The following is a 13,061-nucleotide window of genomic DNA, read 5'->3' as shown; positions in this document are numbered from 1 at the left end:
AGTCTGGGCTATAGATTAGTTTATAGTTTGGACTATAGATTAGACTATAGTCTGGACTATAGTTTAGTCTATAGTCTGGACTATAGATTAGTCTATAGTCCGGACTATAGATTAGTCTATAGTCTGGGCTATATATTAGTCTGTAGTTTGTACTATTGATTAGTCTATAGTCTGGACTATTGATTAGTCTATTGTCAGGAATATATGTATATAGATTAGTCTGCAGAGATGACTGTAATTTAGGGTATAGTCTGAAATATATATTATTATATAGTCTAAACGTTACTCTGAACAACACATAACTCATAATTATAACCTGATGAATAGTTTAGTTTCTAGTGAATGTATGTTCCAATAATTTCCTTCAACATTAGTTATAGGAAAAATACGTGATTTTCGATATAATGATCAATCATAATTAATGTTAATAAAGCAAATACAAAATCTTGTAATAATCTGTGGCAACAAGGTAAAAGTACGTTAGTAGTTTTCTTTAAGAAATTTTGTTGAAATTTAAAAGAAAATACATTTAAATTAGAATACAAATTAATATTTTCCTTAATAAAATCTTTAACGAAAACCTATTTTTTGAAATAAGTGTTTTTTTCCTGTTGCCACAGACATAAACATATTGAATGAAAATGTAAAAAAAAACTTTTTCTCATTAACTTAAATGTGCATGAAAGAGATTTTGCAGCGAAATTTATTTTGTAATCAATATTTCCTAGATAAACAAGGAAGCAAACTAGCAAGTCTGCCAATATATGTATAACAAGGACACATATTTTCTAAATACTTGGCAATGAAATATGAAACTTTGTCGAGGAAGAAGAAAACTCTGAAAAAAACAGTCTGTGTAAAGGAAATATACTTGTTAAAACATTTGAGAAAAAAACTCGATGCTCCCTCCTTCTAGTAAAATAAGGCTGTTGGGTGGTAGAGCCTTAATATAAACTTAACTTTTTTGTTTTACTTGTTTTGTCAACAAGTTTATGGAAAATACTTGAGAGTTTCATCACCAACCAGCAGCACACTTGTCAGTCAAACTAACTACACAGTTATGAAAAGTAAAAACTGCTAGTGATTATATTCTTCCACTTCATTACCAAGCTAATGGTGGAGGGAATCTAAGAACCACCTGACAATTAAAAATTTCCACTCTATTGCATTGAGTGCATATGTAAACAAAAATAACAACAAGAGTATTATTTGTCAAATACTTTTGCTGCAGAATGCGTTAGAGAAAAAAATTCCATGGTTTTCTTTGTCAAAACTAAATACTTGAAATGATATTGATAAGATTTTTTTTAATTAGGGAAAACTAGAGCTTTGGAGTAAAGATTTTGTAAAGATGTGACGTTTAAGAGGTTCTAACAGACTATAGACTAACCTTTAGTCCCAATAATAGGACTATACGTTAGACTATAGTCTGTACTATAGATTAGTCCATAGTCTGGAATACAGATTAGTCAATAGTCTGGACTATAGATCAATCTATAGTCTGCACTATAGATCAGCCTATAGTCTGGACTATAAATCAATCTATAGTCTGGACTATAGATCAATATATAGTCTGGACTATAGATCAATATATAGTCTGGACTATAGATCAATATGTAGTCTGGACTATAGATCGATCTATAGTCTGGACTATAGATCAATCTATAGTCTGGACTATAGATCAATCTATAGTCTGGACTATAGATCAATCTATAGTCTGGACTATAGATCAATCTATAGTCTGGACTATAGATCAATCTATAGTCTGGACTATAGATCAATCTATAGTCTGGACTATAGATCAATCTATAGTCTGGACTATAGATCAATCTATAGTCTGGACTATAGATCAATATATAGTCTGGACTATAGATCAATCTATAGTCTGGACTATAGATCAATCTATAGTCTGTACTATAGATCAATCTATAGTCTGGACTATAGATCAATCTATAGTCTGCACTACAGATCAGTCTATAGTCTGCACTATAGATCAGTCTATAGTCTGCACTATAGATCAGTCTATAGTCTGCGCTACAGATCAGTCTATAGTCTGCACTATAGATCAGTCTATAGTCTGCACTATAGAACAGTCTATACTATAGATTAGTCTTTAGTCTGCACTATAGATCAGTTTATAATCTGCACTATATATCAGTCAATAGTCTGGACTATAGATCAGTCTATAGTCTGCACTATAGATCAGTCTATATTCAGTTCAGTTTATAAAGTTTGTGTTATGTATTTGTGCTACATTTTTTTCAGTGTAACTTCAATTAAAAATTAGTAATAGAACATTGTTCTTTAAATTGCACATTTTATCTAAGTAAACAAAATGGTGATTTAAACAAATAAAATTCAAAATGATTTCAAAGTTAAGAAATCATTTAGAAAAGATAGCAAATTTCTAACAAAAACTTAAAAAAATTATAAATACAACTGCAGAACTAAAAAACACTTCAGTATTTAAAAAAAAAAAAATAACCAAATAAAGTCTTTAAATGGTGGAAAAATGTTGCGGCTTTTAATAATAAATTTTCTACTAATAAGCACTCATAAAATATGGGTCCAAGGCTGCACCGGTTCGGGTGGTGTCAGTGAATCAACAAACAATGCCAAAGATTGGTGGCAAACTGCTCAATTCTATCAAATATATCCCAGATCTTTTATGGATTCTAATGGTGATGGCATTGGGGACTTAAAGGGCATTACTTCAAAGCTATCATACCTCAAAGAGATCGGCATTAATGCCACTTGGTTATCACCCATATATGTCTCACCCATGGCTGACTTTGGTTATGATATAGCCGATTTCTTTGATATACAACCGGAATATGGCACTTTAGAAGATTTTGATGAGCTCATCAAAGAGGCCAATAGATTGGGTCTTAAGATTATAATGGATTTTGTACCCAATCATTCGAGTGATGAATGTGTTTGGTTTCAGAAATCTGTTAATCGTGAAAAAGGTTACGAGGACTATTATGTCTGGCATGATGGCTATGTGAGTGAAAATGGCACTAGAATACCACCCAGTAATTGGCTGCAGGCTTTTCGTGGTTCCGCCTGGGAATGGAATGAACAAAGACAACAATACTACTTGCATCAATTTGCCGTTAAGCAGGTGGATTTAAATTATCGCAATCCCGATGTGGTGGCTCAAATGAAACGTGTACTCACCTTCTGGTTGGATCGCGGAGTGGCAGGTTTTCGTGTTGATGCTGTACCCTGGATGTTTGAAGTTTTACCCGATGAAAATGGTCGTTATCCCGATGAACCAGTTAGTGGTATAACAGATGATCCTTTAGATGAAAGATATCTGAAGCATATTTACACTCAAGATCAGCCAGAAACTATAGATATGGTTTATCAATGGCATACTTTATTGGAGGATTATCAGCGTATACATGGTGGTGATACTAGGGTGTTGATGATTGAAACTTGGTCTGCTTTGGATTTGGTAATGCTGATGTATGGTAATAGGACTGCAGATGGGGCTCAGATTCCTTTCAATTTTCAATTTATAGCGGGTGGTAATAGTAATTTGAATAATACCGATATGAAGGCTTCAGGTTTTATTAAGATTATAAAATCTTGGCTTGATAATATGCCAGCAGGAAGAACCGCCAATTGGGTGGTAAGTTGGAGAGTCTAAATCAAAGTTTTGCTACAGTTATTACAATTTCTCTTCCCAGATGGGCAATCATGATAGACGTCGTGTTGGCAGTCGTTATGGTGAGAATCGTATTGATCTGATGAATATGTTGCAAATGTTTTTACCCGGTATTAGTGTCACCTATAATGTAAGTTGAGGCTTTTCCAACTAGCAAAAATATTCCGAAATTTACTTCTATTTTCTTTCAAATTAAGGGTGACGAAATTGGCATGCTGGACTTTGAGGTTACCTGGGAAGACAGTGTAGATCCGGCAGCTTGCAATTCCAACCCGAATATATATGAGCAATTTACACGTGATCCCGAACGTACCCCCTTCCAATGGTCAGCAGCTGCCAATGCAGGCTTTTCTACAGCCTCAAAAACTTGGCTGCCCATAAATCCCAATTATGTCACCGTTAATGTGGAAACTGAGTCGGCTCAAACAAAAAGTCATTTAAATGTCTATAAACAAATGTCAAAACTAAGGCAAACCAAGACCCTACAAGATGGTGGTATACAATATGGTAATGTGGGCGATAATGTATTGGCTATAAAGAGGTGAGTAAAATTAAAGAAATTTTAAATGAAATTATTTAGTTTTTTTTTTGTTTTAATAGATCTCTAGGAAATGAAAAAATTTATATATTATTGGCCAATGTTTTGGATGAGGCTACCTCGGCCGATGTCACAGATGTTGTCAAAGCCACAGGCACTTTTAAGACTAAAATTTCCAATATTATTTCCACCAGAAAAGAAGGGTAAATGTTTGTTGCTGCTATTGAAGATTGAATTTAAATTTATTGTCTTATTCTTACAGCGACTTGGTCACCTTAAATAATGTTTATTTGCAGGGTAACGAGGCCATTATAGTGGAATCGGTGTAAATTTAAGCAAAGTTAATAATGATGTCAAACATTTGTACACAGTAAATGAATTTTAATAAAAATGGTATATTCCTCATTAACAGTGTGTCTTAATTAAAAGTTTAGTTTGGCAATGCAGTCGAAGGAGATTGAAATCCAAACCAGAATCAGGTTATTCCCCAAAAATCTTCTAACTTAGTTAAATGAATTTTCTGAAAAAAACTGACCGACATCAAATTTCTTTTTTTAGAAAAATCAAATTTTTAGTGAAAAAATTGTATTTTTTGTGAAAAATTAAATTTTTGTTGAAAATTCGAATATTCGAATTTTTGTTGAAATTCGAAATTTTAGTGAAAAATCCAATTTTTTAGTGAAAAATCCAAATTTTCAGTGAAAATTTGAAAATTGATTCTTTTGTAAAAAATTTATTTTTTTATAAAAAATCTAATTTTTTGTAAAAAAAAGTTTTAGTAGTAATAATAAAATTTTTTAGTACAATATCGAAATTTTAGTACAAAATCGAATATATTTACGATAATTTGTCTAAAGAAAACTGATATCGAATTTGACAGTGATACTTTTCCTGAAAAAAACTTATCAGAGCGATAAAATTTTCTAAACTAATAATTAAATAGCGATAGTTAGTTAGTTAGTTAGTTAGTTAGTTAGTTAGTTAGTTAGTTAGTTAGTTAGTTAGTTAGTAGTTAGTAGTTAGTTAGTAGTTAGTTAGTTAGTTAGTTAGTTAGTTAGTTAGTTAGTTAGTTAGTTTAGTTATTAGTAGTTAGTTAGTTAGTTAGTGTTAGTTAGTTAGTTAGTTAGTTAGTTAGTTAGTTAGGTTAGTTAGTTAGTTAGTTAGTTAGTTAGTTAGTTAGTTAGTTAGTTAGTTAGTTAGTTAGTTAGTTAGTTAGTTAGTTAGTTAGTAGTTAGTTAGTTAGTTAGTTAGTTAGTTAGTTAGTTAGTTAGTTAGTTAGTTAGTTAGTTAGTTAGTTAGTTAGTTAGTTAGTTAGTTAGTTAGTTAGTTAGTTAGTTAGTTAGTTAGTTAGTAGTTAGTTAGTAGTTAGTTAGTTAGTTAGTTAGTTAGTTAGTAGTTAGTTAGTTAGTTAGTTAGTTAGTAGTTAGTTAGTTAGTTAGTTAGTTAGTTAGTAGTTAGTTAGTTAGTTAGTTAGTTAGTTAGTTAGTAGTTAGTTAGTAGTTAGTAGTTAGTTAGTTAGTTTAGTTAGTTAGTTAGTTAGTTAGTTAGTTAGTTAGTTAGTTAGTTAGTTAGTTAGTTAGTTAGTTAGTTAGTTAGTTAGTTAGTTAGTTAGTTAGTTAGTTAGTTAGTTAGTTAGTTAGTTAGTAGTTAGTTAGTTAGTTAGTTAGTTAGTTAGTTAGTTAGTTAGTTAGTTAGTTAGTTAGTTAGTTAGTTAGTTAGTTAGTTAGTTAGTTAGTTAGTTAGTTAGTTAGTTAGTTAGTTAGTTAGTTAGTTAGTTAGTTAGTTAGTTAGTTAGTTAGTTAGTTAGTTAGTTAGTTAGTTAGTTAGTTAGTTAGTTAGTTAGTTAGTTAGTTAGTTAGTTAGTTAGTTAGTTAGTTAGTTAGTTAGTTAGTTAGTTAGTTAGTTAGTTAGTAGTTAGTTAGTTAGTTAGTTAGTTAGTTAGTTAGTTAGTAGTTAGTTAGTTAGTTAGTTAGTTAGTAGTTAGTTAGTTAGTTAGTTAGTTAGTTAGTTAGTTAGTTAGTTAGTTAGTTAGTTAGTTAGTTAGTTTAGTTAGTTAGTTAGTAGTTAGTTAGTTAGTTAGTTAGTTAGTTAGTTAGTTAGTTAGTTAGTTAGTTAGTTAGTTAGTTAGTTAGTAGTTAGTTAGTTAGTAGTTAGTTAGTTAGTTAGTTAGTTAGTAGTTAGTTAGTTAGTTAGTTAGTTAGTTAGTTAGTAGTTAGTTAGTTAGTTAGTTAGTTAGTTAGTTAGTTAGTTAGTTAGTTAGTTAGTTAGTTAGTTAGTTAGTTAGTTAGTTAGTTAGTTAGTTAGTTAGTTAGTTAGTTAGTTAGTTAGTTAGTTAGTTAGTTAGTTAGTTAGTTAGTTAGTTAGTTAGTTAGTTAGTTAGTTAGTTAGTTAGTTAGTTAGTTAGTTAGTTAGTTAGTTAGTTAGTTAGTTAGTTAGTTAGTTAGTTAGTTAGTTAGTTAGTTAGTTAGTTAGTTAGTTAGTTAGTTAGTTAGTTAGTTAGTTAGTTAGTTAGTTAGTTAGTTAGTTAGTTAGTTAGTTAGTTAGTTAGTTAGTTAGTTAGTTAGTTAGTTAGTTAGTTAGTTAGTTAGTTAGTTAGTTAGTTAGTTAGTTAGTTAGTTAGTTAGTTAGTTAGTTAGTTAGTTTACTTAGCGCCTAAAAAGTGATGTACCTAAATGATCTTGTTACACATAAATATCCACAGTGCTGTCCATTTGAATATCGCTAAACAGTTCATCAATTATGTTATTTCCAAGTTTGTAATTTCTCATTGAGAAATTCTCAACCATTATTTTCTCCGTGTATTTTTAAATAAAAACAAAACAATATTTAATTGCAATTAATAATTTTTACACTAAAACTTAAAACTACAAATAATAAACAAATAAACTTGAGGGCGACTTAAAGTTAAGAGATCATTCACTCAAGATAACAAAATTTCTAGTGGGAATTTATAAACAAAAACCTAAACAAAATAACAAATCCAGGTATAAAATCGTAACAATTTACAAAAATAACTCAGTATTCAGTTAAAACTTAAACAGATCCACACGAAAAAAGGAAATGGTGACAAAATGCTGAAAGCAAAATTTTTACTATTAAATATTTTACTCACAACGACCCATATAATATGGGTGAACAGTTGTACGGGAACAGGTGGAATTAGTGAATCTTCCTCTAACGCGAAAGATTGGTGGCAAACCTCACAATTCTATCAAATATATCCCAGATCTTTTATGGACTCTAATGGTGATGGCATAGGTGACTTGAAGGGCATAACCTCGAAATTGTCTTATCTCAAGGAGATAGGTATTAATGCCACTTGGTTGTCTCCTATTTACCTGTCACCTATGGCAGATTTTGGTTATGATATAGCCGATTTCTTTGATATACAACCTGAATATGGAACTTTAGAAGATTTTGATGCTTTAATTAAGGAGGCCAATAGTTTGGGTCTTAAGATTATAATGGATTTTGTGCCCAATCATTCGAGTGATGAAAATGTATGGTTTACTAAATCAGTCAATCGGGAAAAGGGTTATGAAGACTACTATGTTTGGCATGATGGCTATGTGAGTGAAAATGGCACTAGAATACCACCCAGTAATTGGTTGCAAGCTTTTCGTGGTTCAGCCTGGGAATGGAATGAGAAGAGACAACAATACTATCTACATCAATTCGCTGTTAAGCAGCCTGATCTAAATTATCGCAATCCCGATGTGGTGGCTCAAATGAAACGTGTTCTCACCTATTGGTTGGATCGTGGTGTAGCCGGTTTTCGTATTGATGCTGTACCCTGGATGTTTGAAGTTTTACCCGATGAAAATGGTCGTTATCCCGATGAACCCTTAAGTGGTTATACAGACGATCCAGACGATTCTTCATATCTATTGCATATTTATACTCAAGATCAACCGGAAACTATTGATATGGTTTATCAGTGGCATACTTTGTTGCAGGATTATCAGCGTATACATGGTGGTGATACGCGGGTTTTGATGGTTGAAACTTGGTCTTCATTGGATCAGGTAATGCTGATGTATGGCAATAAGACGGCAGATGGTGCTCAGATTCCTTTCAATTTCCAATTTATTGTTGGTGGTAATGGTAATCAAATTAATACGGATTTGAAGGCCCCCGGTTTTGTGAAAATTATCAAGTCTTGGTTTACTAATATGCCAGCGGGCAGAACAGCTAATTGGGTGGTAAGTATAAATAGAAAAACTAGGAGCTAGTGTAAGGACTAACCTATTGATTCAATCTCTCTTTTCCTTCTAGATGGGTAATCATGACAAACGTCGTGTGGGCAGTCGCTATGGTGAGAATCGTATTGATCTTATGAATATGTTGCAAATGTTTTTACCCGGTGTTAGCATCACCTATAATGTAAGTTTGAACGCAATCCCCTACATCTGAGCTTCTTCATACAAAATCTTTTTATACTCCTTTCCAAAAAGGGTGACGAACTCGGTATGCTCGATTTAGATATCTCCTGGGAAGACAGTGTAGATCCAGCTGCCTGCAATTCCAACCCCAATATTTATGAACAATTTACCCGTGATCCAGCACGTACCCCCTTCCAATGGTCGTCTGGAGCTAATGCAGGCTTTTCAACCAGCGATAAAACCTGGCTGCCCATTAATCCCAATTATGTCACGGTTAATGTGGAAACAGAAAGGTCTCAAACAAAAAGTCATTTAAATATCTATAAGAAAATGTCCCAGTTGAGACAAACCAAGACCCTACAAGAAGGAGGTATACAATATGGTAATGTGGGGGATAATGTATTGGCTATAAAGAGGTAAGTTTGGCAACAATGAAATTTAAAAGGAAATTTAAAGATTTTTGTTTTCACAGATCTCTGGCTAATGATAAAACTTATATATTATTGGCCAATGTTTTGGACAATGCGGTACAGTCAGTGGATGTGACAGGTATTGTTAAGGAAACTGGTAACTTTAAGACCAAAATTCCTAATGTTATATCTACTCGTAATGAGGGGTAAGTTTTTTTTGTAATAAATTTCAATTTGATTTAATTAATATATTTATTTAAAATTTTTTAATTTTTTTAGCGACATGGTCACTTTGAGTAGTGTTAACTTAGCGGGTAATGAGGCCATTATTTTAGAATCAGTTTAAAACTGTTTTTAAAACTATACAAATATAAATGTTAAAATAAAAATCATAAAATTATAAAAAGTTAAAAATTAAGAAATTTTTTTAATCGGCCTTGTAGTAAGTAAAATAACCCACTGTGGTGGTAAGTTTTCCGGTGGATTTCAAAATAACAGCATCTTTGGGTTGCAAAGTAATAGAGTTGGTTTTGACATGATCACTGAAATCGTAGAGAAATATTAAAAATCTATTTATCATATAAAAGTTTAAGATAGAAACTTACTTTCTTTTAGCTTTAGAAGCGGGGGTTACTAGAACATAGACCATTTCAGCGGGTACATCTCTTAAAGTTTTTTGCAAGTCCACAGTTTCCTCGTTATCGAAAATATTGATTAAAGTTATATAGGTAAACTCATGCAATAGATATCTGAAAAATAATTATATTTAAAAAGTATTTTCCCAAAAAAATCAAACCAAAAACCCACCTTTTAACCGCTAAAACATTTTGATTGACCGCCATCACTTGTGTCTGGCCATATTTTATTGCAGGTTGATTTCTTACGAACGACTGTATATTCTTAAAAATATTCAAATGACTTGATGGCTGATGTTTTTCCCATTCCATATTAACATCCCAATAATCAGGAGCCACTGGCAACCAAGTCTTATTGGCTGTACTAAAACCACTTTGAGCATCTCGATTCCATTGAAATGGTGTACGTTCTGGATCACGAGAGAGCGTTTCATATATATCGGGATTGGAATTACAGGCTGAAGGATCAACTGTATCATTCCAAGAAATCCAAACATCTTTCATACCAATCTCCTCGCCGTTATAGGTAACACTACAGCCGGGTAGGGTGAGTATGAGCATGTTTAACATATCTATACGATCGGTACCCAAGCGGGAGGCAACACGATTTTTGTCATGGTTGCCAAGCTGCATGGAATTATATATAGAAAATATTTCATAAATATTTTTTTTAGAAAATTTTATTAAAAATATTATAAAAGCTCTTTTTATGAAATTAAAAAATGCTTTTATTTGAATGTTTTTAAAGCTTTTGTTAAAATTTAAAAAAAAGAAAACTTAAAAAATTTAAGAAAAAGCTTTAGAAAACTTTTGTTAAAAAAGTTTTAAAAAAAACTTTTGTTAAAAAATTGTTTTAAAATTGTTAAAAAATCTTTAGCTTTGTTAAATTCTTTGGAATAAAGCTTTTGCTTGTTAAAAATAGTTTTGAAAAAATAGTTTGTTAACATTAAATTTAAGCTTTTGTTAAAATTAAAAAAAAAATAACTTAAAACACACTTTTGTATTGAAAAAAGCTTTTGTTAAAAGCTTATTTAGAATAGGAATAACGCTATTGTTAATTTTAAGAAATCTTAAAATTTTTTGTAAAACAGCTTTTAGTGAGAAAACTTTTGTTAAAATAGTATATTAAAAAGCTTTTGTTACAGAATATTTTCATGAATTATTTTTTATGAAAAAAGTTTTGCGTGTAAAGCTTTTATTTAAATAGTTTTTTGTAAAAAAGCTTTTTAAAAAATGTTTATTTTTATGAAAAAAGTTTTTGTTGCAGTTTTGCCATTAAATTTTTTCTTTAAAAGCTTTTTTGCGAAGTTATTGAAACAATTTTGATGAAAAAGTCGTTTAATGAATAATATATTTTCTGGCAAAGAAATATTGATTGGGAATTAAGCTTTTCATAGTTAAAAATGTTGTTTGTGCGTGAAAAATCTTTTTGGAAAATTAATATAAAATCAAAAAGCTTTTTTTAAAAGCTACTATAGAAAATTATCCTAATGTTAATTTTCTGATAAGTGAAGTTCACAAAAAGCTTTTTACCATATCAAAAGCTCTTAAAGAAAATGTTTCTAAAATCACTTTACTTACCACCCAATTAGCTGTCCGGCCCTCAGGCATATTATCCAACCAGTTATGGATAATATCCGCATAATTATAAGCATTCGAATTATTAGTCAAGGAACTAATAAGCAAAAAATTAAAGGGTATTTGAGCACCCTCCATGGTGGCATTACCATAATACTGCATTACCACCGATATGGGAGAATAAGTTTCGGCCATAATGATACGATCCTCACCACCAAACTCATACTTAAAATCATCCAAAACCTGACGCCATTGATAAACCAAATCTATAGTCTCCGGTTGATCGACAGTATAGATATGTTGCAAATAACCATAATCATCGGGATCTTGAACACTGGGATTTCTGGGTTCATCGGGTAAATTGCCTTCAGCATCTGGAGCACGTTCGAAAATATGTGGCACAGCATCAATGCGAAAACCGGCTACACCTTTGTGTAACCAGAAGCGTAAAACATCTTTCATAGTGGCCTGCACTATGGGATTGCGGTAGTTAAGATCGGGTTGCTTTTTCACAAATTGATGGAAGTAGTATTCCTGACGCCCCTCATGCCACTCCCAGGCGGAACCGCGAAAAACACTAACCCAATTGGTGGGTGGATGGCGTACACCATCTATTATCTTACCCGGATGCCAGATATAGAAATCTTTATAGAAAGGATCTTTTTCTGCCGAACGTTTGAACCACTCACACTCATCACTGCTGTGATTGGGTACAAAATCCAATATTATCTTAATGCCCAGTTGTTGGGCTTTTTTCATTAGATTCTCAAAATCTTGCATGGAACCAAAGAGAGGATCAATTTCATAGAAATTGGCAATATCATAACCAAAATCAGCCATGGGCGATTTAAATATGGGTGACAGCCAAGTGGCTGTTATATTAATCTCTTTCAAATAATCCAATTTTTCCGTTATGCCTTAAATAAAAGAGTTTTTTTTTTAAAGAAAATTTAAGAGTTTTCTAATTTATTTGCTTATTTTCGTCTTTCTCTCTTACCTTTCAAATCGCCCACACCATCACCATCGCTGTCTTTAAATGACCTTGGATAGATTTGATAGAATGAAGCGGTCTGCCACCATTTACTGGCTGCCTCATAATCCTGCAATTTCTTTTCATCATTCCATGTAACAAAATCAAAATGGGCATGATAATTTGGGAAAACTCCAGCCAAAACTGTTGAAGCTGTTGCCAAGATCAGCAAAGTACAGTGTTGCCACATTGTCTGTTTTAGCTTAATTTTTTTTAAATCAAAAGAGAGAAAAACTTTTCTCCTTTCTTTTCCTTCCCCCAAACCGCTATTTGTTGAAACTTTTCTATAGACTGCCGCTAACCACCAGTTGTTTACTTTTCGATGGCAAATTGTCAACTAAAAACAAATATTTATTTTCATTACAAACAAATATTTAAATGATCACAGTCAGGCAGGGAAAATTGCGAATGTGGAAATGGTACTAAATACGAAATAAAAGTATTTTTTTCAAGATCGCAATATAATTATAAATTTTAATTTAAAAACATTTAAATCTTGAGATGTATTAAACAAATTAAAAAATTAAATCTCTTTGTTTGGTTTTTTACTATTTAAACATTTAAAATTAATAAAAAAAGTACTAAATGTTCAAATAGTACTAAAGAAATAACCATAGCACTCAATTTTCCATCTCTGCTTCGCACTCACTAATGTTTTCTTTTACTTTTTCAACAGTTCATTTTCGCTCTCTCTCTCTCTCCTTCAATTTGTGATCGCTGTTATTTTATTTGTTTACTTCGCTGCTAAATACAAAGATCAATATTTTGTTGTTGTTTTTTTTATTAATTTCTTAAAATTGCATATTTGTTTGTAA

General features: G+C 31.5%; 3 protein-coding genes across 3 annotated transcripts; 2 read left to right on the top strand and 1 right to left on the bottom strand.

Moving 5' to 3' along the window:
• The first annotated feature begins 2,459 nt into the window (after positions 1-2,459).
• Positions 2,460-4,620, top strand: LOC119611891 (maltase A3-like). The gene is made up of 5 exons (XM_037967598.1): positions 2,460-3,637; positions 3,696-3,803; positions 3,871-4,214; positions 4,274-4,414; positions 4,474-4,620. Exons 1-5 carry the CDS (start codon positions 2,513-2,515, stop codon positions 4,538-4,540), a joined length of 1,785 nt encoding a protein of 594 aa, XP_037823526.1. The 5' UTR covers positions 2,460-2,512; the 3' UTR covers positions 4,541-4,620.
• A 2,595-nt stretch (positions 4,621-7,215) lies between these two features.
• LOC119611886 (maltase A3) lies at positions 7,216-9,417 on the top strand. The gene is made up of 5 exons (XM_037967590.1): positions 7,216-8,413; positions 8,487-8,594; positions 8,666-9,009; positions 9,066-9,209; positions 9,283-9,417. Exons 1-5 carry the CDS (start codon positions 7,283-7,285, stop codon positions 9,347-9,349), a joined length of 1,794 nt encoding a protein of 597 aa, XP_037823518.1. The 5' UTR covers positions 7,216-7,282; the 3' UTR covers positions 9,350-9,417.
• LOC119611885 (maltase A3-like) lies at positions 9,237-12,582 on the bottom strand. The gene is made up of 5 exons (XM_037967589.1): positions 12,214-12,582; positions 11,220-12,133; positions 9,811-10,265; positions 9,609-9,752; positions 9,237-9,545 (listed from the first exon to the last, which is right to left on the bottom strand). Exons 1-5 carry the CDS (start codon positions 12,434-12,436, stop codon positions 9,431-9,433), a joined length of 1,851 nt encoding a protein of 616 aa, XP_037823517.1. The 5' UTR covers positions 12,437-12,582; the 3' UTR covers positions 9,237-9,430.
• Between the last annotated feature and the right edge of the window lie 479 nt (positions 12,583-13,061).

This window comes from Lucilia sericata, unplaced genomic scaffold (genome assembly GCF_015586225.1).
Source record: "Lucilia sericata isolate MDLA Ls3-8-SP2 unplaced genomic scaffold, ASM1558622v1 Contig001552F_arrow, whole genome shotgun sequence".
In the NCBI taxonomy this organism is placed as follows: domain Eukaryota; kingdom Metazoa; phylum Arthropoda; class Insecta; order Diptera; family Calliphoridae; genus Lucilia; species Lucilia sericata.
Note: the sequence above shows the minus strand (reverse complement) of the source record. Positions and strands in the feature narration are given on the sequence as shown.

Bases quoted from the DNA above. Each gene is read 5' to 3' on its own strand.
- LOC119611891 (XM_037967598.1), top strand. From the start codon at position 2,513: ATGTTGCGGCTTTTAATAATAAATTTTCTACTAATAAGCACTCATAAA. The intron at 3,638-3,695 runs GTAAGTTGGAGA...TTCTCTTCCCAG, and splicing joins GAAGAACCGCCAATTGGGTG to ATGGGCAATCATGATAGACG. The intron at 3,804-3,870 runs GTAAGTTGAGGC...TTTCAAATTAAG, and splicing joins GTATTAGTGTCACCTATAAT to GGTGACGAAATTGGCATGCT.
- LOC119611886 (XM_037967590.1), top strand. From the start codon at position 7,283: ATGCTGAAAGCAAAATTTTTACTATTAAATATTTTACTCACAACGACC. The intron at 8,414-8,486 runs GTAAGTATAAAT...TTTTCCTTCTAG, and splicing joins GCAGAACAGCTAATTGGGTG to ATGGGTAATCATGACAAACG. The intron at 9,210-9,282 runs GTAAGTTTTTTT...TAATTTTTTTAG, and splicing joins ATATCTACTCGTAATGAGGG to CGACATGGTCACTTTGAGTA.
- LOC119611885 (XM_037967589.1), bottom strand. From the start codon at position 12,436: ATGTGGCAACACTGTACTTTGCTGATCTTGGCAACAGCTTCAACAGTT. The intron at 12,134-12,213 runs GTAAGAGAGAAA...CTTTTATTTAAG, and splicing joins TGGTGTGGGCGATTTGAAAG to GCATAACGGAAAAATTGGAT. The intron at 9,546-9,608 runs GTAAGTTTCTAT...CTACGATTTCAG, and splicing joins GCTTCTAAAGCTAAAAGAAA to TGATCATGTCAAAACCAACT.